Below are 23,914 nucleotides of genomic sequence, written 5' to 3' on the forward strand. Positions count from 1 at the left end.
CCTATCAAAGGCTGACCTATACTGTGCAGACAGAGGCACCAAGAAGGGATTGGCCTGAACCACAGGAGGATAGGAATACGAAAGGGGCGTGCCTACCAAAACGGAAGGAGAAAGGGTACTCCTAGGATCAAGCCATATAAGATATAAGTACTGTTCCTAAAGGGGAAAATGGCAGTATCATGAGAGAAATCACATGTTTAAAGGGTTGAGTCTGCAAAGTTTGAATTCTATGCAGCACTAGCATTTTTACATTTTAGATTTACAAGTGTCAGAAAAAGGGAACACTATTTTATCCAGAGTTTCTCCAGATTACAATTAGTAATGAAGAAGTACATACTAAGGAAAAATAGTATGGGAAGTAAGAACAAAGCAGTAGAGTATTCAGGAGTTATATGCACCTGGAATTTACGATTTGAAGAGGAATAGAAAACAAAGATTTTTTTTGGAGATTGAAAAGAACTAACACGCAAAATGGATTGAAAATTCACGTTTTGTAATTGTGGTAAAATATGCACAAATTAAAAGATAAAGAATTATCTTGTGTAAAATTAGTGTACGTGATGAATATGTATAAAATATCGAGCTAAGGGGAGGGATATGTAGTGCCTCAAGAATTTCAGCATAAATTCTAAAACACGCTTCCTTCAACTGTTTCTAACACCCGATATTTTAGGCACAAGTGCGGGAGAGTGAGAACATTTCTAGCGATCCACCTGTTTCTTTATGCAGGTCAGAAGTTTGTTATTAGAAGACCATAAGAGGGCCGAGTCATTGACGACGACAAATGTTTGGTGCCAGCGCCACAGAAGACATGAGGAGAACTCGACGAATAATTATGTCATTCTTTGATGTGTTAAGAGTCTGTGGTGATTGTAAAAAAGACTATTGAACAGTTGAATATCGATTGCTATGCACATTCATGTATTGGCCTCACTTGAGAATAGAAACTTTTAAATTATGTCATGTCTTGGCTAGGAACAAAACAAGACACATGTATGCTATTTAAATGTGTGTGAGTAACATGTAAGGAGTAAGTTAGCTTGCAGAAGATATTGTATTTGAAAGTTGAAAAAATAAAGTGACTGAACTAAAAGATGTAGCTGATTACCCAGAGAAGAGCATCGGCTACACACAATGTGCAAGTTAACTGAATTGAGAGATATTTTCTACAGATGTGAGCTAAAGTAAAATACTTAGAGTACAGTTCTTACCATAATATTCTTCTCGCGTATGTAGCCGGGTCATAACATCTTCATGACAATATTTCTATGGTCCAACTGGCTGCCATCTTCAGGTGAGAGAGGTGGTGCACGATCTTGCAGGAACTGACTTCCCAGCGCAAGTGGCGGCCCCTATATAGGCTGCAGAAGACCCACAACACGTGCGCGATAAGGAGCCGCAACTGCCCTCTAGCGCAGTAGACATACCCCGCCGCCAGCGATATCTCTATTTCGCCTGTTTCCACCACTGGCGGCGGGGTATGTCTACTGCGCTAGAGGGCAGTTACGGCACCTTCTCGCGCACGCGTTGTGGTTCTTCTGCAGCCTATATAGGGGCCGCTGTTTGCGCTGGGAAGTCAGTTCCGGCGAGATCGCGCACCAGCACACTCACCTGAAGATGGCAGCCAGTTGGACCGCAGAAATATTGTGTCATGAAGATGTTATGACCTGGCTGCATACCCGAGAAGAATATTATCAATTATTACACCGGGAAAGCTTTTGCAGTCAGTTCTTACCAGTCAAAATTACAAGAATTTAACTGAAATCTGAAACTATGAAACTCAAGTCTACAAAATTCCAGGGTTTTCACCAGATGAAAAAATTCCTGTGTTTTTCCCAATTTTCTGGTGCATATACACCTCCTCTTAGGAGTGACACCAAGTATATTACCTGAACTGGTCAGTATAATCATTCACTCTGCCTGTCAGAGTATCATGGATTTAAATCTTCCATTATACACAACATGCATTATAAGCAAGGAGCTGAATGCATATTCCTCCCAGTCTCACTGAGCTACACTATGTGATCAGAAGTATCTGGACACCTTGCTTACAAGTTCGTGGTGCCCTCCACCAGTAAATCTGGTGTTCAATATGGTGTTGGCCCACCCTTAACCTTGATGACAGCTTCCACTCTCACAGGCAGACGTTCAGTCAGGTGCTGGAAGGTTTCTTGGGGAATGGGCACCCAATCTTCATGGAGTGCTGCACTCAGGAGAAGTATCGATGCTCATGGGTGAGGCCTGGCACGAAGTCTTCGTTTCAAAACATCCCAAAGGTGTTCTATAGGATTCATGTCCGACTGTGCAGGCCAGTCCTATACAGGGACGTTATTGTCATGGAACCACTCCACCACAGACCGTACATTATAAACAGGTGCTCAATCGTGCTGAAAGATGCAATCGCCATCCCTGAATTGCTCTTCAACAGTGGGAAGCAAGAAGGTGCTTAAAACATCAATGTGGGCCTGAGCTGTGATAGTGCAATGCAAAACAAGGGGTGAAAGCCCCCGACATGAAAAACACAACCACACCATAACACAATCGCCCCCGAATTTTACTACTGGCACTTCACACATTGGCAGATGATGTTCACCGGGCATTAACCATACCCACACCCTGCCATTGGATCGCCTCATTGTGTACCACGATTCGTCACTCCACACTATGTTTTTCCACTGTTCAATTGTCCAATGTTTACACTCCTTACACCAAGCAAGAGATTGTCTGGCATTTACCGGCGTGACGTGGCTTATAAGCGGCCGCTCGACCATGAAATCCACATTTTCTCACCTCCCGCCTGTCGTAGTACTTTCAGTTGATCCTGATGCAGTCTGGAATTCCTGTGTGATTATGACCCTTTTCGACTGTCGGTTGTATCTATCAGTCAACAGATGAAGTCAGCCTGTACACTTTTGTGCTGTACACATCCCTTCACAATTCCACTTCACCATCACATCGGAAACAGTGGACCTAGGAATGTTTAGGAGTGTGGAAATCTTGCGCACAGACATATGACAAGTGACACCCAATCGCCTGACCACGTTTGAAGTCCGTGAGTTCCGCGGAGTGCCCCATTCTGCTCTCTCATGATGTTTAATGACTACTGAAGTCAGTGATATGGAGTACCTGGCAGCGCAATGCACCTAATATGAAAAACATTTATGTTTTTGGGGATCTCCAGATATTTTTGATCACATAGTGTAATTCTGGCGATGTGGATTAAGCTAACATCAACTGGAAGATTCACCAATACAAGAAGGACCTACAATAATCGTGTAATGTGAAATCCTAAACTGACCACCCACTTTAATAGAGATACCGCCTATACTCATTGCAAATTCAGCTTTTATTAACATGTATTATAATTTTCGACATTATCAACATAATATGAAATTTATGACTGAATTTGTTGTAACACGATACCCTACAGTAACTGTATATTGTTGCATATGAAAGCAGTCTACACTGCAGCAAATTACTGTCTTCTGACATGTCAAGCATTCAATAATCAAAACAGTTTCAGTGATTGTGGCAAGAGTGCCTTAAATTACTAGAAATGTACAATTATCCATAAGAACTGTCATACTATTACACTTAAACACATTACAACTGCTTAAACCAACAAAATTGTTAAAACTGACTGACTAGAAGCTTTAAAAATAGTTTAATGTCATGATTTTGGTTGCTATTTAGACTTTTACGACATTTTATTTATACAGAAGTACAATACTGAAAGTTAGTTTATGAACTGTATGATCAAAGATTTAATAATAATTTGTCATACCATGGAACTTTAGAAGAAAGCAACAGTTTTCAATTATTGTTGAGGAAATCATACCTCTTGTCCTGTGAGAAATAGAAGAACATCTCCTGCAATTTCTTCACACATGTGGATTTGTATCACAGTCCTTATTGCAGCTTCCAAGTAGTCTCTCTCAGGTTCAGGGGTGTAAAAGATCTCTACTGGATGAGTTCTTCCAGGAACGTTCATCAATGGAGCATTGTCAAAATATTGCTGAAAGAAGACGATTGTTATATCATCAGCAACTTTCAGAACACTCAAATGGAAATTAGTTCACAACTGTGACAGTAACATGGATCAGAATGAAAGGCTAAAAACTGTATCACAATAAAGGGTGTCCTTGCAGGTGCCAAAATAAACTGCAGTGTATAAATGTAGTTTGCTCTAGTTTTATCACGATAACCACACACATTCAGTGCCCTTATTTTTTATACGTACCCCTTTTTGTCCGTCTCTAAAAACACCCTGCCCACTACTTTTCTCCTGCTTCTCCCAGTGCCAAATAAACTATTCCTGGTGGCCACAATATTATGTCTCATTAAGCAATCCCCACATAACAATATGAATTTTCCACAGAATTCATTCACTTTTTAATTATTTCTTCTGTTTGTTACTGATTTGTTCACCATATTTTAAACATGTCAGTAGTGCTAGATTCCAAAAATTTTCAGTCGCTCCAAATTTTAATCCCCTACCACAAAATACTTACTACTGCTTAAACTTATTCCTCGTTTTTTTTTTATACAAACACTGTATACTAGCAGAGTTTGTATAAATAGCTTAAAGGCATCTACAAAACAGTTTCTGAACTCTTAACTTGCTTCAGCTACATTATGTAATCTTGCTTCTGGTATGGCAGAAATTATCTTTGTTATGCCAAATGGCCCTATCCCAACATACAATAATACTCTCTCTTCAACAACTCACCATTTTTTTAAAAATTTCTTAACCCAAAAGCGTTGTCAAATAGTCTTAATTGTATTAACCCAAAAGCTATGCTAAATAGTCTTAATTGTGTTCAACAATAAAATGTTTATCTAGGACCTCTTAAGACCAGTACATTGTCAAGTTTGGGAGACCACAAAGTCTAATTAAGTCCTGAGTAGAACATGCACGTATGGTGAGAGGGGTCTGTACCATGCCATAGGAAACACGACTATTTTATATTTGTGTAATTACTATCACATCATGAACAGATGCGTGAATTAAGTAGTGTGATATTTTGACTAGCTTACACTTTAAAGTTGTCAATGCTGGCATCAAACTGCTGATAATGCTCTTAACTTAAACTTTAACAGTATGTTTTGAACTTCTGTCATGAAAGGAGCAATGTATGAACATTAAGTTTTGTTTTAAATTGGGTAAAAGTGCCACGACACTTATGAAATGATACAAAATTTTATTGGTAGTGAAGCAATATGCAGTAAAAATGTTTTAAGTGATATGCAAGGTTTTGTGATATAGAGTGAGCATTGAAGACTCGCAAGCAGAAGCTCTATCAACAGTTCGAGTCGAAGACAATGTTTAAAAATGGTTGGCATTCTTCAAACTGATCACTGTGCATCTACCAGGTTAATTGAGGACCTCACTGGAACTAGTGAAACAACTGTGCATCACATTCTAATTAAAAATTTTGGTGAAAAGAAGAACTGCTGCTGCTGCTTTGTGCCCCCCACTCATTCACAGACTATGAAAAAGATTGCTGAGTGGAACACAGCAGAGACACAAAAAGATTGCCGCTAACGATCCAGACTTCATGTCTTGGGTCATAATAGGTGATGAATCATGTTGTTTTCAATATGAGCCACTAACAAAGCACGAAAGCTTGGTATGGAAAGGTCTAGAACTTCCAAGACAAATGTGCATGCTTAATAGATGTGTCAAGACACTTCTCACAGTTTTCTTTGATGGAATAAGAAACCATCCATAAAGAATTCTCTCCAGAAGGTCAAATGGTGAATGCAGATTACTACTTGATTGGGTTTATCTTGAATATTGGAATCATCCAACACTGTTTGTTGCACGACAACGCGCCAGCACACAAAATCCACATCATACATAATCTCTTGCCTCTGAAGTGTATTGTGGTGCTTGAGTACTCTCATTCACCCACTGTCTCTATGTGACTTCTGGCTATTTCCAAAACTTAATACGACAAGGGAAGAAAAGCATTTGACACAATTTCAGATAGCTAGAAGACTGGCCATGGTACTGCTAGCAATTTCAAAGGCTGAGTAACAAATGTTTCAAACAATTTTTCCAAATGCTTCCAGTTGAGTTCTGTTTTATGACTAGCCTATTTTGAATAAAAAGTCATGTAAACTAAAAATAAATGATGTCTTATTTTATTTCACGTCTGTCACCTTTCCTATCGGATAGACTGTGTATCCACTACAATTATTGACAATCTTTAAACATTCCAATAATGTGACAAAAAATAAATAAATTCACCAAACTTCTCCGAAATGTATCTCTTATACAGTATTAAACGTGCGCGCGCGCGCGCGCGCACACACACACACACACACACACACACACACACACACACACACACACACCTGCAACTTGGTCCAGAATGCATCATCATGTGGAATGGAAGCACCAATCTGGTGGTGGTGGGGAAGGGGAAAGGAAAGGGACAGAAGTGTACAGGGAATGTCTGGTGGAGAGTGTAGTCTTGATCTACGCTAATATACTGTCCCCACAACCTCCACCCGACAGTTACCACCCCCCGTCCTTTCTTCTCACAATTCTCATCTCCCACCTTGTTATTGCAGCCCTGTGGCAACACATCTGCCTAGAGAGAGAGAGAGAGAGAGAGAGAGAGAGAGAGAGAGAGAGAGAGAGAGAGAGAGAGAGAGAGAGAGTAAACATTAAAAAGGCCTTTATGAAGTTATTTCTGAGGAATTAAGATTTGCAGATGAACAGAATATAGCAATTTAAAACAAATCTCAGGATGATAATGGAGTAAGATTAGAATATAGGAACTTCTGTGAGGTAGCAACTGCTACACAAATAGTAGATTTAATGACTAGGGTATTATCCAAAGAATACACAAATGTTAATAGCTGTAGTAAAACAATAATGGAAGAAATTAATAAGTTTATGGAAAATGTTCACTGAAGTAACTGAGAGTATAAAAAATGTCACGTAATTCATAAATGAAGGATACGTGTACTAAAAAACATGGATAAAACATAGAATCTGTAAAAGTGTTTTGCAAATAAGTTAGATAACTGGATTCAAATTTCAATATTAGTAAAAATGTAAGTGAAAACCAATGTAATATGAAATGGAAGTTTCTGCTGTTGGTTCCTAGTGGGATGAATTAACAGAGGTAGTGGAGTTATGTTATTGTTATGATGATAATGAATTAATTAACTAAGTGAAGCATGTAAATACTGTCCATGTACAGATCTCGGGGCTTGAGCAGGTAACTAGTAATGTATATGTTGATATATTGGATAATGTTAAAGCAGACTGTGTGCAGTTAATGAAAGACTTTTTGTTAAAGTTGGTGACAGAGTGAATTAAAGTCTGTATGAGAAAGAGTAAGAAACTATTCTTTAATGTGAGTAGAAATGGGATGTAATTAACAGAACTCATGACAAAGTGTGGCACTATTGAAAGGAGAAAGTTTACAAATTGAAAGAAGCATTTTGTTAAGCTACTTAAGTTACTAGAAATTATAGTAGAGCATCGATTATCCGAACTAATTGGGGAATTTTGAAAAACTGGTTTATTCGGATAATCGAATGTATAATTTTATTTACCAATACAAACTACATATATTTATAACAACATGAATCCCTTTTATTATTTCAAAGGCATGTAGAATAAGAATTTATGTAGTACAGTATAATGAACAAAAAATGTTATACATATGCATCTTGCATGTGCAGTAGATTTGAATAGAATTAATGCTTTAAAAAAACCTTAATTTTGGTCTGTCTAAGCAAGCCTACACACTTTTTTAAGCCTTTTTTCCACGACAGATATCTGATTCTGCTCACTTTCATCTTGAGCTTCAAACCAGCCAAAGGCAACAACTGTACATTAAAATGTTTCAGAAGCAGCTGGTATATTTTCACCTTCATTTTCTGGGCCACTAGTTTATGAGATGCTGGCGGCAGCTACTGTATCAGTGACAACATTTACAATTTCACTATCCTGCACGATTTGATGCCAACATTCATCCATTCTTTAACACCTCTTCCATCAGATTCACGGTAATTGATTTCTTTTAGCATACTGAGTATTTCTGCAATATCATATGAAAGTCTCCATAATGCCGCGATCCACAGGCTATAATTAGGTGGTTACATTAGGTGGAAGAAATACCACTTATAAGCTCATCATTTTTGTCTAAGGTATCACATACTGGACAATTTGGTGCATTGTCAAGGAGCATTAACATTTTCTACTGTTTGCCATTCTTTAACTGATGAGCTTTTACAAAGGGTACAAAAACTTCCATAAAGCATTCCATGAAAATCACACTATCCATGTAGTAGCAGCAGTAGCTGTAATTGCTGTTTTTATTGTAACTGCGTCATCCTACTTTCACTGACATCACTACGTAATAGATAATTCACTTTCACCTAAATATAAGGTGCTCTTTCATGGTCTATACAACAATTAGGTAAGTCATTTAAGTCACATAAACATTTTCATTCCCCTGTTTGTTCCACGTCATGCACATTGAAAACTGCACTCTCTGTAACACTTGTCACACATGGTACTGATCTACTGGTTACTGGACAGTGCTATCTTTCCGGCATTGCTGCTTTTCAATGTTTCAAATAGATTGGTGTTGAGAGATCTGCGAGCTGATGTCACTAATGGGGCATCACTACTATCGACTTTTCTGATATATGACTGTTGGTTCCAAAGAAACTGCTACTTTGTTCAGCATACAAACATAGCCTAACTTTTCAGAAAATTAGTAATAACATTCATAAAGTTACCTTTGTTTTGGCTTAAGTGTTTCATGATAATGGCACAACACATTATCCCAGGAGATGTAAAGTTTTTGAGGAAGGTGCTTTATACCACAACTGAGCACCCAGCATTTCCCAGGTATGTATTTATGCCGCCCCCCCCCCCCCCTCCCATGCGTGCACACACACACACACACACACACACTTTCTTGCTCTGCTTGCATACCAACAAAGGATTTTAACAAAGCAGTAGATTCATTACTTATGTTACCTGTGATGTTTGAGTAGTAATGAATTTATTAATACAAACTTACTTGAAATTTGCCTGCATCAAGAGTAGCAGACATAATGACCAGCTTCAGGTCAGATCGCTGTTTTATAACCTCCTTCAGGACACCCATTAGGATATCTGTTGCCAGTGTCCTTTCATGTGCCTCGTCAAGGAGAATTACTTCATAGCTCTCAAGCATAGGATCTGACATTCCTTCACGTAACAACATACCGTCTGTCATGTACCTAATTGCACATTAATATTTTAGTGCACACACAGGTGGATAACATACATGATAAAACTAACATTAGACAAAGAAAATTAACAGCTTGATTTATATTAGAGTCATGCAAAAGGAAATGAGAGGGAAACTGTAGAATGGAAATCGCTGAAGGGATTGTAATACCACTACCTACGAAAGAAGGTGTGCTCCCTGTAGCAATGCTGAGGCCCTGAACTCACACCATGTGACAAAAGCGAGCACATGCATAAGACGACCATCCACTGCACTCAGTCATGCTGAAAACAGAGAAATGGAGGCTTCAAAAGAAGAGTAAGGGAGTGTAGTGCATTCCCTAACAGCAGAAGGCATTCAAGGAACAGTAATTCTTCAAAGAATGGCACAAGTATACTGCATATCTGTTGAAAGGGTCAAGGAATGGCTCAAGTGATGTAATGAAGATCAGATGTCACTGGTCAACGACGCACAATCTGAAACGACACACTGCATTAACAATACCCTTGTTCAGCAGATGGAGGTCCCTATTACTGAAGACCAGTGAGTTACGGGAGCCATTGCGCAAAAAGGTCGGACTGAGCGTTGGAAATTCAACAGACATGCAGTGCTCTCCAGTACTTTTACCATTCTACAATAAATTTCCATTGCCCATATTCCTCCCACTGTAAGGAAACACACTACATTCCTTTGCTCTTCTTCTGAAGTCTTTATTTCTCTGTTTTCAGCACTACTGCATGCAGTGGAGAGTCTATGTACGCATGTGCTCACACTCATGTCCTATGCGAGTGTGCACCGATCTCCATCTAGCAACAAGTTTGCAGCCTCGGTGTTCTTACAGGGATGACACCTTGCTTCATAGGCAATTGTGTTACAACTGCTACAGCGTGCCATTTTACGACTTCCAGTTCATTGCTTTTTCAACGACCACAATAAGTTCGCACAGTGTACAAATAAATAATGCATAAATTTACTACAAACAAGGTCCAAAACTGACAAGACTGGTAGAAACATTGAAGGATGACTTCAGAAAATAAAGGAATCAAGAAGGGAGAGGACAATACACGTAACAATTAGTCAAGGTTAAAATTAATCAACGTTATTTGGAAGGGGAAAAAGGAAATATCAAGAATATAATTTAGAATCTTAAGTGATAGCATTATAAATCCTGCTAGAAAAAAAGGCCTAAGTTAAAAGATTATGAATTTAATAATAATAACAACAACAATAATAGCAAACTGAAGAGCTAAAGCAATGCTGCTAATAGGAGCAGTGCAGTAAAAAACTGGAATATTGTCTAAATATTCTGAACAGATTACTACTAAAAGCACTACTATGATGAAATTAAATAAGATTAGGTAAGGGTGGGGGTGAGAGTGGTTAGGGACACACACACACACACACACACACACACACACACACACACACACACACACACACACACACACACACAGAGAGAGAGAGAGAGAGAGAGAGAGAGAGAGAGAGAGAGAGCACAATTACCAAACTACTGCGATACGATCTCCCCTTACAAACTACAGTACAAGCCATACATTTCTACCTACCTTTTCCTCTTAATTAACAGCTACTCAATATCCCACTTGTATATCCCATAATATGTAACTGCAATTTAAATTAGTTAACATCTGCCATCAAAGGTCTGAAGTTGCAACATTGCCTTAACAAGTATTGGCTGGAGGCAAACACCACACCAGTTGTTTCTTTGCAACCACAGAAAATTGCTTTGCACTCTATCCCCAACAAAAGTGACTAACAAATCCTGAATTCAAGTGATCATGTCATCTCTCTCAAAGCCAATTAAATGAGATGAATGTGAACTGTGTAAATGAACTTTATTCTTCTATACTGTAAGGCTCAACAATATTTATTATTTAATCATCATCTAAACTGAGAAAATTAGTTGAATACAAATGAAATAACTTTAAACAGAAAAGTAATGTCCCTAATACAAACCTATAATAATAATAATAATAATATGAATTTCAACAGTCTACCTACTTCAGTAAAGTTTTTGCAGAGGAACAGTCCTCGAATCGTATGCTATAACCCACTTCCTGTCCCAGACAAACGTCCATTTCTTCAGATACTCGCTGAGCCACAGACATGGCAGCTACTCGTCGTGGTTGTGTGCAAGCTACACCTCTTTTACCTTTCGTCAAAGCATACTCAACACACCTGAAAGTTTTACATTTTTACATTACAACTTTTTAACAAGTATTAGGTACAGTTCTCACATAACAATTACAACACAGAAACAATTAATATTTGATTCTATCAGAATGTGAGGCGTTAACTGCAATGTAATCACTTCTAAACAAATACTTTATTTTTTAATCGTTTTCCAAACTTCAGTAGTGTGAAAATGGCAAAGCTTAATAACAAAACAATCTACAGTTAGTCCAACACCCTCCCCCTCCCCTACAAAAAAAATAAAAAAAAATAAAATTAAAAAAAATAAAAAATAAAAATAAAAAAAAATTAAAAAAAGTTCAAAACAGAGAAATAAAGAGAAGTGTTTACAAAACTGGTAGACCTTTCACAAATTTCTTGCTTATGAAATTAGAAAAATGTTTCACATATGTATAAAAAAAATAGATATCACAGCATATTTTAATATCTTAGGACAGTTAATAATGCTATGTTAAAACAATAGATGACTTAAATACAGGACGAATTAGGAACTAGTAAATGTTTGGTACACCATGTGAACTTCAGTAATGTTACCTTAGAACCAAAAAGCTGCAGTTTTTCTCAATCCCACTTAATATTTATCTGATGTGCTCTTAGATACTGGAGGTGTTATGTCATGATGTCATGCAACAAATGACTCATTATCAAACATCGGTTTGTTGATGACAAGAGAGTAAACAGTGGTGAGTCTAAGAATAATGACATGAGAATGACACAAGAAGTAGCTTATATTCTGCCAATTGAAGATTCAAGCAGCACCATACAGGCACTTTCATTGGCATCTCACAAATCCAATGTGAGCCAATTCAGTGCCCATAAGTGGGGCAAGAGTATATCACCCCAAACGACAGGTTCGCCATAAGCACTTGTCCACACACTTGTTTCACAGCTAAGCTGTTGAGCTATCGACCATTGTGGAACTTGCTGCCATCATTGATGAGCTTTCCGTTGTGGTCTTCGGTGAGCTGCTCCCATCTGTCATAGCCACCATTAAATGTGTTCATATCACAATTGGTGCACTTTTTAAAGTGCAATCTAGGTCTTCAACGTGATCTCTTGAGAAGTCCTATCCCACTAATGTATTTATTTACACATCAACATCCATAGAACCAAATTGAGGAGCAAATCTCCAAGGTCATGGAACATTGTCAGTACAAGAAATTACAACATAAAAGTAATAACAGATTTAAATAAAATGTTTATGAACCTGAAAAAAGCCAATCCACAAGTTTAAGTAAATGCAATCAACAACAGAACAAGAATCAGCTAAATTTTTCAAGGAAGTCCAGGACAGAGTAGAATGAGTGACCCATGAGGGAACTATTCAGTTTCGATTTGAAAGCGCGTGGATTACTGCTAAGAGTTTTGAATTCGAGTGGTAGCTTATTGAAAATGGATGCAGCAGTATACTGCACACCTTTCTACACAAGAGTTAAGGAGGTCCGATCCAAATGCAAGTTTGATTTCTGCCAAGTATTAACTGAGTGAAAGTTGCTTATTCTTGGGAGTAAGTTAATATTGTTAACAAGAAATGACAGTAAGGAATATCTATATTGATAGGTCAATGTCAAAATACCCACACTCATTAACAGGGATTGACAAGAGGTTTGTGAACTTTCACCACTTATTGCCCAAACCGCCCGTTTCTGAGCCAAAAATATCCTTTTACAATGGGAAGAGTTACCCCAAAATATAATACCATATGACACAAGCAAATGAAAATAAGCAAAGTAGATCAATTTCATGTCAAATGATCACTTCCGATACCTTTCGAATAGTAAAAATGGCAACATTAAGTCTTTGAACAAGATCCTGAATGTGGGCTTTCCATGACAGTTTACTATCTCTCTGAATACTTAGAAATTTGAACTGTTCAGTTTCAGTAATCACGTGCCCATTCTGTGAAATTAAAATGTCAGGTTTTGTTGAATTGTGCATTACAAAATCTAAAAACTTAGTCTTACTGTACTTTAGCGTTCGTTTATTTTGTATAAGCCACGAACTTAGGTCATGAATCCCACTACTTAAAACCGAGCCAATGTTGCACGCTACGTCCTTTACCACCAAGCTAGTGTCATCAGCAAACAGAAATATTTTAGAGTTACCCGTAATACTAGAGGGCATAAGGTTTATATAAATAAGGAACAGGAGTGGACCCAACACTGATACCTGGGACACCCCCCCCCCCCTGACCATACCACACTCAGACCTCACATCACAGCCATTCTCAACATTGTGAATAATGATCTCTTGCTAAGGTAAGAAGCGAACCAATTGTGAGCTACTCCCTGTATTCTGTAATGGTCCCACTTCTGGAACAATATTTTGTGATCAACACAATCGAACGCCTTACAAAGGGACCCTCCATACCGTAAATCACGGATTTTTATGCACATCAAATATGTTGTAAAGGCACTTACCCTGAGTACCTGGCTATTTGTTTTTTTGCAATGGGCCTTGATTTTTGAGAAAATCGATTTTGAAGTTCATAGCGGTCTTTGTGTACCTGTATCATTAGATTTATTTCAAGCAAGTCAGCATAGCGCAGCGGCAACGGTTCACGGCTAATGCATTGGATCGACAGAATTTTCAATTTAATTTCAAAGAATATCAAAAAACAGTGTAAGGTGTGCGATATTATCAAGATATATTCAATTAATAATTTTTTTAAATATTCATTCTGTTTGTGGTTCACAGCTGAAGTTTGAAATGTTCGTACAACTGTCGCTTTTTGTATTACCTGAAATCAATCTCCACCCATTATCATCCCCTCTCCCATGAATACCGTTAGCCGTAATGGGAACCCCAGCTCATAGGCCAAAGAGGATGGGAGTTGCATTCCTTTACGCTCGCATCTAACTACAGCGTCAGTTACTCGCAAAACGTCTCTAGCACCATGTGTTAGAAAAAGTCTGTGAAATGGAAGAACCAAGTATTTCTGCAGTAGTGCACCCAGAAGAAGATCCACAAGTAGAGGAGTTGAACGAAGAATCAAAAGGCCAAATCACAAATGCCATTAAATACGCCGAAAATCTACTCCGCAACTTGAAACTCATAACGAATACACAGCCCAGCGTGATCTCTGCCAATTCCGTAGCAATTGGCAATGAGATATGTATCGCAATACAGGATCTCTTGGTCGAAAGACAGATCATTATTGATGATGAATTGATAGATTTCAACGAAGAAGAGGAATTGGGAGAATGTGATGCAAACCACAAATGAAATGAATATTTGAATATATCTTTATAATATCGCACACCTTACACTGTTTGTTGATATTCTTTGAAATAAAATTGAAAAATTCAGCTGATTTTGGAGGGGGGTGGGTGAAGTACATGATCAGGATTCAAAGATTCAAACATGGTACCTCCAGTGCGGTAGCCGTGAACTGTTACCGCTGTGCTATGCTGACTTGCTCAAAACATATCTAATGATACGGATATACAAAGACCACAATTAAGTTGAAAAATTTGCAAAAGCCAAGGCCTGTCGCTAAAAAACCGGATTGCCAGGTAATCAGGATAAATGCCTCCACAACATATTTGAAGCACATCAAAATCCGTGATTTACAGTATGGAGGGTCCTCTTGTTAGTCGAATCAAAAAACATGACTAGTGTTTGAAACCTTTTGTTCAACCCATCCAGTACCTCACAGAGAAACAAGAATATACCATTAACTGAATTGTTAAACAACTTCTAAAGCCAAACTGTATATTTGATAGCAAATCGTGTGATATAAAATGATCAATTATCCTTACATATGTAGCCTTTTCAATAACTTTAGCAAACACTGATGGCATAGAAATAGGTCTAAAATTGTCTACCTTATCCCTTTCTCCCTTTTTATAAAGCGGCCTTCCTACTGAGTACTTCAATTGTTCAGGAAACTGACCGTTCCTAAAGGAAAAGTTACAAATATGGCTAATACAGGGTTACAATGTGCAACACAGTACTTTGATGTTCTGCTAGGCACTCCATCATATTCATAAGAGTCCTTAGTCTTCAGTGATTTAATTATTGGCTCAATCTCCCCCTTGTCAGTATCACAGAGGAGCCTTTCACACACTAATCTCGGAAAGGCATTTGCCAAGGAAGTTATGATTTTTTTTTTATTTAATTCACCAGCAATGCTCAGAAGATGATTGTTAAATACTGTACATATATCTGATTCATCAGTAACAGAAATATTTTTACTGTGAACCGACTTTATATCGTCGACCTTGTGCAGCTGACCAGACACTTCCTTCACAACTGACCATATAGTTTTAATTTTATCCTGTGAATTAGCTACTCTATTCGCATACCATATACTCTTTGCCTTGCTAATAACATTTTTAAGCACCTTACAATACTGTTTGTAATGGGCTACTGCAGCTTGACTGTGACTAATTCTAACATTTTGATATAATTCCTGTATTGCTCTGCATGATATCCCTTTCTCACCAGACAGCCACGCGGGCTGCGTATTACTGCTAGTACCCCATTTAGAACACACTAATGGAAAGCAACTCAAAGAGCATGAGAAATGTGTTAAGGAAAGCATTGTATTTATCAACTACGTTATCAGCACTATAAACATTCTGTCACTCTCGTTCCTTCACAAGGTTTAAAAACACCATTCCTGTTAGATTAACTTTCCTACATAGTTTGTAATTATATGCGACATTCGTTCGAGCACAAAAGCCTTTTAGTGTTAAAATTTGTGCATCATGATCTGAAAGGCCCTTCACCCTTTTACTAACCGAATGCCCATCTAGTACTGAAGAATGAATAAAAATACTGTCTATGGCTGTTTAAGTGGCCCCCTGCACCCTAGTTTCAAAAAACACCATCTGCACCAGATCATATGACTTCAGGAGATCTGTCAACATCCTTTTTCTTGCACCATCATAAACAAAATTTATATTGAAGTCACCACATGTAACTAATTTCTGGTACTTCCTACAACGTGAATCAAGAACCATCTCTAGCATCAAGAAAGATGGAACTGGTCCATAAGATGTAAGTGTCCTACCCACCACAGGCTGTAGGCTGTGCTTCTTAGAGAGAGAGAGAGAGAGAGAGAGAGAGAGAGAGAGAGAGAGAGAGAGAGAGAGAGAGAGGGGGGGGGGGGGGGGGGGGTACTCAGCAGCTTTGCTAAGTCAGTTCCTTCTCATTTGATACACGATCTCTCCGTTGTACCCCAGGGATACTTGGTAACCACCGCAGAGGAATGGTGTGGAGCTAAAGCTCTTATGTAGCATATCATGCCCAGATCTCATTTCCATACAAGAGGGTGCACAGCACACATGCTTAATAGATGAGCATTTTTTATCATCATCATCATCATCATCATCATCATCATCATCATCATCATCATAAGATGCTGTCCTATATACCTGTGTGAAGCAGACAGTATCCACCACTTTGCTGATTATCATGTTTATTTTGTTGTCCTAGGGGCAACCTACTGACACTAACGAGCCCAGATAGTACGATAAATCTACTACATTCAACAAGGAGCCATCCAGTACTAAAGATGGCCTATCTGTGTTGCATATCCTAGCACAATAATGACAATCTTCTTTATATTCAGTCACAGAAGAGTTTGCCTATAGCAGAAAATTTATATCTAAGCCTTCGAAGCTCATCCTGAGTATGCACCAAAAATGCTGCATCGTCTGAATAGAAGGTTGCTTACAATCAAGTCCTCACGAAGCACTTGCCTCTGAATAGCGAGACGGCAAGTTTCCTGTCGGGCCTGGTATGTACATCAATGGTCAGCTTTGTTTCACTGAAAGCAACTCTGAGCAAATAACAAAAGTATACCAAACAAGGTAAGGAGGCAAGTACACTGCCTTGACAAACCCCTCTTTCTACAGAAAATGGATGTGATGTGCTCCCTTCAAATATCACAGCACTCTCCACATAGCAGTTAGAAGCCCTGATTATCTTCAGTACACCCTACGTTTATTAGCAAAACACGCACCCCCTCTTTGCTGGCGGAGTCAAATACTTCGTCAAGTGAAGGAAAACACTGAGTAATGGTGTCTTCTGCTCATGGCACTTTTCTTGAACTTGTCAACTGCAATCACTCAGATCACTTTTACCTTTGCATAGCGTGACGATGTTGGCACAGTACGTCCTGTGGCACCATACTCTCAGCCCAGCACTACAGGGTACTGGAAGGAGTGGTGTTAGTTTGACAAGTTCTGTTTGGATGTCCCTTTTACCAGTGCATTTTGACATTTAAGCCATGCAACAGCTCTCTGGAGCTGCTCAAAAGACATGGCATTCAGCTTGTATCAAGTTGGCAATTGATAGTTTCTCCTTTTGCTTTTGTGCTGATGTTTGCTGGATGTGAGTATAGGCTGGAGTAGTGCTCCACCCTTCATCGCATTTGGTGATTATAATTCCTTAGGACTGCTCCACATATCTCCTTAAGTGTGGCAGTCTTCATAGGGATGGGTCCAATTGCTATTTTCATACCCAAGTATACTCTATCAATGTTCCCAGTATAGACAGATGCCTGTATACTTCAGCACGGCTTCTCCGAATATTTTTAATGCAGTTACGGAGAGTGTGCTGAATGATCGCCTTTGCTTTGCTTAGATCACTGCAGGTAGTGTTCAAAGGGTTTGACTGACAGTTGACACTTCGTGATGCTTGGAATCTAGAGGGTTTTCAGGACACGAATATTCTCAAAGAACCAATCTTGCAAATTCTGCTTTCAAATTACCCCATATACTGTCAGCTGTAATGATAATGTGTGACTTCTTTTGCCAGTCTTCAGCAATCTGTGTATTTACATCCCCAGTGTCAACTTCTTTCTGGACTGTCACCAAATATACCTACTGTCACAAGATCCTTAGTTTTGCAAATATGAATCTTGATTCTACAATGTGTTTTAGCAGAATGAATCTTTCTAGGCACCGAAGTGCACTTCTGTCACTACTACTATTTGACTAGTGTCACAGTTGGCACTTTGGAAGGAGAGCATGTGCATAAGACAACAGAGATCTTTTTCTCAGAGTTAAAATAAGATATAGTTGATGCCTGTGTTTGGATCAAGGGTGCACGCAGGAAACTGTTCCTCAACTTTCCTTTGAAGCATTTGGTAGCTGAGAGAAGTTGCTTTACAATGTCAGTTTTTTTAATGGGAACATTAAGCTCAGTGGTGCCATTGGTGTTATTCAAAAGGACTGGCTGTGGCAGCATAGGTCTCTTCTCAGCTTCCTCTCATCACCATCAACACAAATACCTCCCCCCCCTCCCTCCTCCTACCAACCAATATTTTATTATATATTACAGTAGGTTACATTCAATCTGGATATCTATATTTAATATAGGAAAGGTGCCTACTTGCATGAAAGAAAGAAAAATCTTTCTGACTAGGCAGCTGAATTCACTCCTTGGGAGATCCCCAGCAATTATGCGGTAATCTAATTTAAAATGCATTGTAGCATAAAGTAGATGAAATTTTTAAATGACAAAGTACGTAGTGTTATAATAACTGAACCAGTTGATACTTGCATATGCTACTTTGGGATATTGTACTGAAATATCTAGGCAAAGGAAGCATGCATCGTCACCTCACCCTAAAAAATTCGAAGCTGTGCACTCAGCAGGCAGCTGATGCTGGCAGTCTTTTTCAACATCCAATGTCAGATACTTGTCAAATTCCTCAATTACAGAAAAACCTCTATTGAAGACTTATATTGCAAGAGACACTGTCGCCTATCCAAGTCCACCAAGAGGAAACAGCCAGAGGTACTCCCCTCCACAATAACAAACATCCACATGTCTCCAAGGTCACACAAAGTGTAATGGCAGAGTTCAAGTGGGAACAACTTGAGCAACTGCCCCACAGCCTGGACATGCTGCCCTGCGATTTCCATGACTTCTCGACTACAGAAACATCTCAAAGGGAAACACTTCAAATCCAACGATGAACTGAAGGACACTGTGGAGGAATGACTTCTGAACAGTCACAGGAATCCTTTGGCTTGCGAAATAGTGAGAGAGTAGTTATCAGGCCTCCAGTGTTTACCTTCGATCGTACCTTTTCTTTGGAATACCACTCATATATACTACTGACAATCAGTTCTCTGAACAAATATGAGCTGTTAATGAAAACAGTATGTCAACTTTCAAGACATGTAGCTCCTATGTCTCCATTCATAGGTTTTTGTATTTAATCTACCAGAAAATAACTGTTAGTACAAACCACTGAGGAATTTGCGTAGTTTTTCCAGAACCTGTTTCACCAACAAGTACAATGCACTGATTCTCACTCAGCAGCTTCATGAACTGTCCTCTGTACTCCCATACAGGAAGAGTTACACGTTTTCTTAGAAACTCGTGATACCTGCAAAATAGAATTTAAAAAAATTAATACTTACATCATCTGTTGAAAGGCTGACTACTGCTGCCAAATATGTAAATACACTGAAGTAAATTTTCCAATCCATTAAAATGAAAAGGTACAAATTATTTCTAATGCAGATTTAGTAAAATACAAGTGTAAGGGCAATGATTTTACAACTTTCAGCAGTACTGCCCTGAATGCATTATGAGCATTTCAAGTAACCAAATGGATATATAATCACACTTAAAATTAAATCAGCAGCATATAACAATTTACACTATTTACAATTACAAAAAGGGATCATTAAATTACACTTAGCAAGATACACTGTGCATATTTTAAACACCTTGTCCAAAACTTACAACTTCATTGTTCACCAGAATAGGATTTAATAAATTATTACTAATGCCATCATCTTACCTGGGAGTGTATGGTAATCCAGTGAATGGATTAACCTGGACATTTGGTTTTGGGTAACTTGCTACTGGTGTGCCACCAGTCAATTTCTCCCTGAAGGCAAAAATCACATCATATGTTAATTAAATAGTATGAATGTATCTGAAAAATGTGCCACATTTCATTTGAAATCATAAGAGGTTACATTAAAATGATTTATCTCACTAATTATCGACATAACTTACCGATCTTTATCAGATTCTTTGGTCTTCTCAGGATCGTATCTGTAATAAGAAAACCCAGTTTAATGTAGAGAAAGTGATTTCAGTAGTTTGTTATGGCATGTCTGCCACCAGACTCACTAACAGATGTAACCAAAAACTTTAGAGAAACCCTCAACACACTAATATGTATGTACCCCAAACACACAGTTATTACTGGATGAAAATTTAATCATCAAATAACTGACTAGAACACTTAGTTTTGTAAGACTTGTGCTAGAAATAACTCTTCTCTGAAAACGGTTTGGATGAAATAGTTCAGAAGGCCGCTCATAATGAAAATGTATTAATTTAATGGCAACAAAGAGATCTGACCTTTTTGGGGTTGTCAGTGATCATGAGACAGTTGTAGCAACAATGATTTATAAAGCACAAAGAGCAACTAAAACAAGTCAAAAAAATCAGTTCGGTAAAAGAGTACGTCTTCTGAAGGAGAAACTCTCACATCTTCAGTTACGGACATGAGCATGCACAGGAACTGACCTTAAGTTTATAAGAAGAGTTGACCAGTACCATATAGGTTTGAATCAAGTAGAACATGGAAGAAACACTCACTACAGAAGAACACTCACTATGGAAGAAAAGCTCTTAGGAATGCACTCTATACAGAAATTTCTACACATTGACAGCAACTACTGAACACTGTGCAAAACAAAACACAGGGCTACAAATAAAGAAAGCCTCAATGAAACATTGTTAGCTGTTACACGGCATACCAAGTGCTCATGCGACTGATATAAAGCACTCTGTCTGGATTTGCCCCTCCACACCAATTAACATGCCTTGCCTGGCAATACTTGACATGTACCTGCAAAATAGGCAACATGGCAAACAAGTGGAGCCCAAGAAAGAGCCGTGGTTGGTTCATGCTGGATCCCTAGTACAACTAGACACTGAACTGAACTGACCATCTCAAAGTCATTTTTATCTAAGTATAGCTTATGTGATTGTGATGTGGCGCAGATTTAGCCAATGTTTATCACACCACATGACAATAACATGCCTGAACTTTTCAATAATTTTTTTATTAATGTTTCACGCAGTAACACGACAGACATACATAATGAAATTTACTATGTCAGCTGAAGATTATGGTACCACCCATCTGCTTCAACCCGTGATGGGACCCGAGACCTCTTCCCATGTCACCACAATACTGTGAACACACTGCAAAGCCCTTCATCAGCAGTCCACACTTCCTGGTCCTGGCACCACTACAAACACACCTGTTTGTGTTGTGGTGTTAATCCTGGAGTTGGCTCGCCGTTTTTCATAACAGGACTGGGCACGCAGCACACTTTGTACACAGGTAAAAAGTAGCTGTCTATGTTGCCACGGTAAACAAGTATGAGCAAAATCACAATTTAATCTCTGTTTAGTTATGCAACGATAAAATAAACTTACATAATATGAGCTAAAGCACTGTTTAATTAAACAATAATGAAATAAACTCATTATATCAATCTCTTGCCACACACAAGTGTTACCCCACACTCACTCAAAGCATTAGACAGCAATGTCGCATCAGATCCCAGCCAACCACTTATTCGATTACTAATTATCTCACAGATAACTGCCTCGTTGTGGGTTTGTGCTGTTAGTTTGTAATTTGAGTAATTTTCAAGCACAGATCATAAATTTTTCTCACCTAGGTTGCTGTTCACTTGGACATATAACAATAAAATTTATTACTTGAAGCACTGATGGAGGAATAGGTAATGGGCTCACATTGGAACAACAATGGAATTGAAGAAAACAACTGTATTTGTGGTTGGTGCACTTTAGAGGTAGGCAAACTCCCTTGAGTATTAACAGCTTCTGAAGTGTGAGACGGTAATACCCTATGCTGGCTGCTGCTAGTCTTCAACAATGGTGCAAGATGACGCAGAATATTTGCAGAGTGTACATCACTTGATCTCAATAGCACACACAGATGTATGTTTGTTTGTTTTAAGACACAAAAAAACTAGGGCCCTATGCACTCATATTAGAAGCGCACAACACAAAGACAAAAAAGGAGTTAAAAACAACTACATGTTAAGCACGATCGGTGGAAGAAAAGACAGCTCAAAAAAGGGATGCGGAGAAAGAGAGGCCCTGAATTAAAGACTAAATGTCCTTCGCCATACTTACGCCAAATAAAAAGTAAGACGCAGTCGACAGCCTGCAAGTCATTCGCTAAAACGACCGATAATTCAGATGGCAAACATACATGAAAACATAAGTGGTTAAAAAAGGGCATTCTGTCAGGAAATGGTGAACCATCAATGGCTGATGGCAATGAGCACAAAGTGGTGGGAGAGCACCACTTAATAAATGGGGATGGCTAAATGCCCAATATGTAAGTTAGCTAAAATGAGCTCCCCACAGCGAGAGGGCTGACAGTTGGTCGTACAAGCCATTGGGAGAGGTTTAATTCTCTGGAGCTTGTTCCCATGAAGGAGGAGCAGTGATGATGCCAAAGTGACACCCCCTGCTGACAGACGGCAACACAGAGTGTCAGACGGAATGTAAGAGCTAGCAGTCCGAGGTACGATGACCGCAGCATTGGGAGTAGCAGCCTTATTTCCTGTCAGACCAATGTGACCAGGAATCCACATAAACACCACAATGGCTCCATCAAAAGTGAGCAAGTGACAGCTTTCCTGTACCCATTACACTAAGGGATTGACAGTGTGCAGCACACAAAAGCTTAAAGGGTACTGAGAGAGTCAGAGCAGATGACAATTGAAAAGCCTGTATCACTGGATGTACTGCATGGTCTGATACAGGGCGAAGAGCTCTGCTGTAAATAATGAGAAATGTTCCAGAAGCTGATACCAAAAAACGTTGGTGCCAATGATGAAGGCATAGCAGACACCACAGCCAGTCTAAGAGCCATCAGGGCACATGAAAGTACTTTTGCGAAGTCTGTGCAATGGTTGTGAAACTTACAGTGAGTGATAATTTAAGCTGCTGGAGCAAGAGCCGAAAGCAAACTACAGTAGATAACAGAAGAGGGATGCCCTCTATACTGGCAATCAAAGGAGTCATTGAAGAGGGAGGCATAGGATGGATGGCCAGGCATGGTAGAGACACACAGATGTGAAGGGGTTATAATGTGCTTGGTGTACAATATGACAATTCTCTTTTGTGGTGGTCAGATATGGATGACTGGAGCACCGACAATATGGCTGCCCATAACATTACCATGCAGTACAACACTGGGCCACGGTCAAAATTCGACCATCCAGAAAAATGGAGACCCATACTGCCAGGCATTGATAATGCTGTCTCACATGAGTATGTGGCATCTCCATGCTCTTCATCATGATCACTGAACATTCAATGCCATTCAAGCCTCATATACCCTAATAGGCCTGATAAAGCTAAACCCTAATAACGCTAATACACTGACTGCAGTGGTCTTTCAACATGTCAGAGAGAAT

General features: G+C 38.9%; 1 protein-coding gene across 2 annotated transcripts in view; it reads right to left on the bottom strand.

Annotated features, from left to right (window-relative positions):
- The window catches only part of LOC126284342 (ATP-dependent RNA helicase DHX15 homolog), a 71,821-nt gene that overhangs the window by 40,934 nt on the left and 6,973 nt on the right, over positions 1-23,914 (bottom strand). The window contains exons 2-7 of one of the 2 annotated variants that reach the window (XM_049983200.1): positions 20,451-20,489; positions 20,230-20,319; positions 19,669-19,809; positions 11,268-11,444; positions 9,057-9,258; positions 3,839-4,015 (exon numbers count right to left, since the gene is read on the bottom strand). In XM_049983200.1, the coding sequence (XP_049839157.1) occupies positions 3,839-4,015; positions 9,057-9,258; positions 11,268-11,444; positions 19,669-19,809; positions 20,230-20,319; positions 20,451-20,489 (826 nt within the window). Of the gene's footprint in view, positions 1-3,838; positions 4,016-9,056; positions 9,259-11,267; positions 11,445-19,668; positions 19,810-20,229; positions 20,320-20,446; positions 20,490-23,914 lie in introns of both variants that reach the window. The other variant, XM_049983209.1, reaches the window with a different exon arrangement.

This window comes from Schistocerca gregaria, chromosome 1 (assembly GCF_023897955.1).
Source record: "Schistocerca gregaria isolate iqSchGreg1 chromosome 1, iqSchGreg1.2, whole genome shotgun sequence".
In the NCBI taxonomy this organism is placed as follows: domain Eukaryota; kingdom Metazoa; phylum Arthropoda; class Insecta; order Orthoptera; family Acrididae; genus Schistocerca; species Schistocerca gregaria.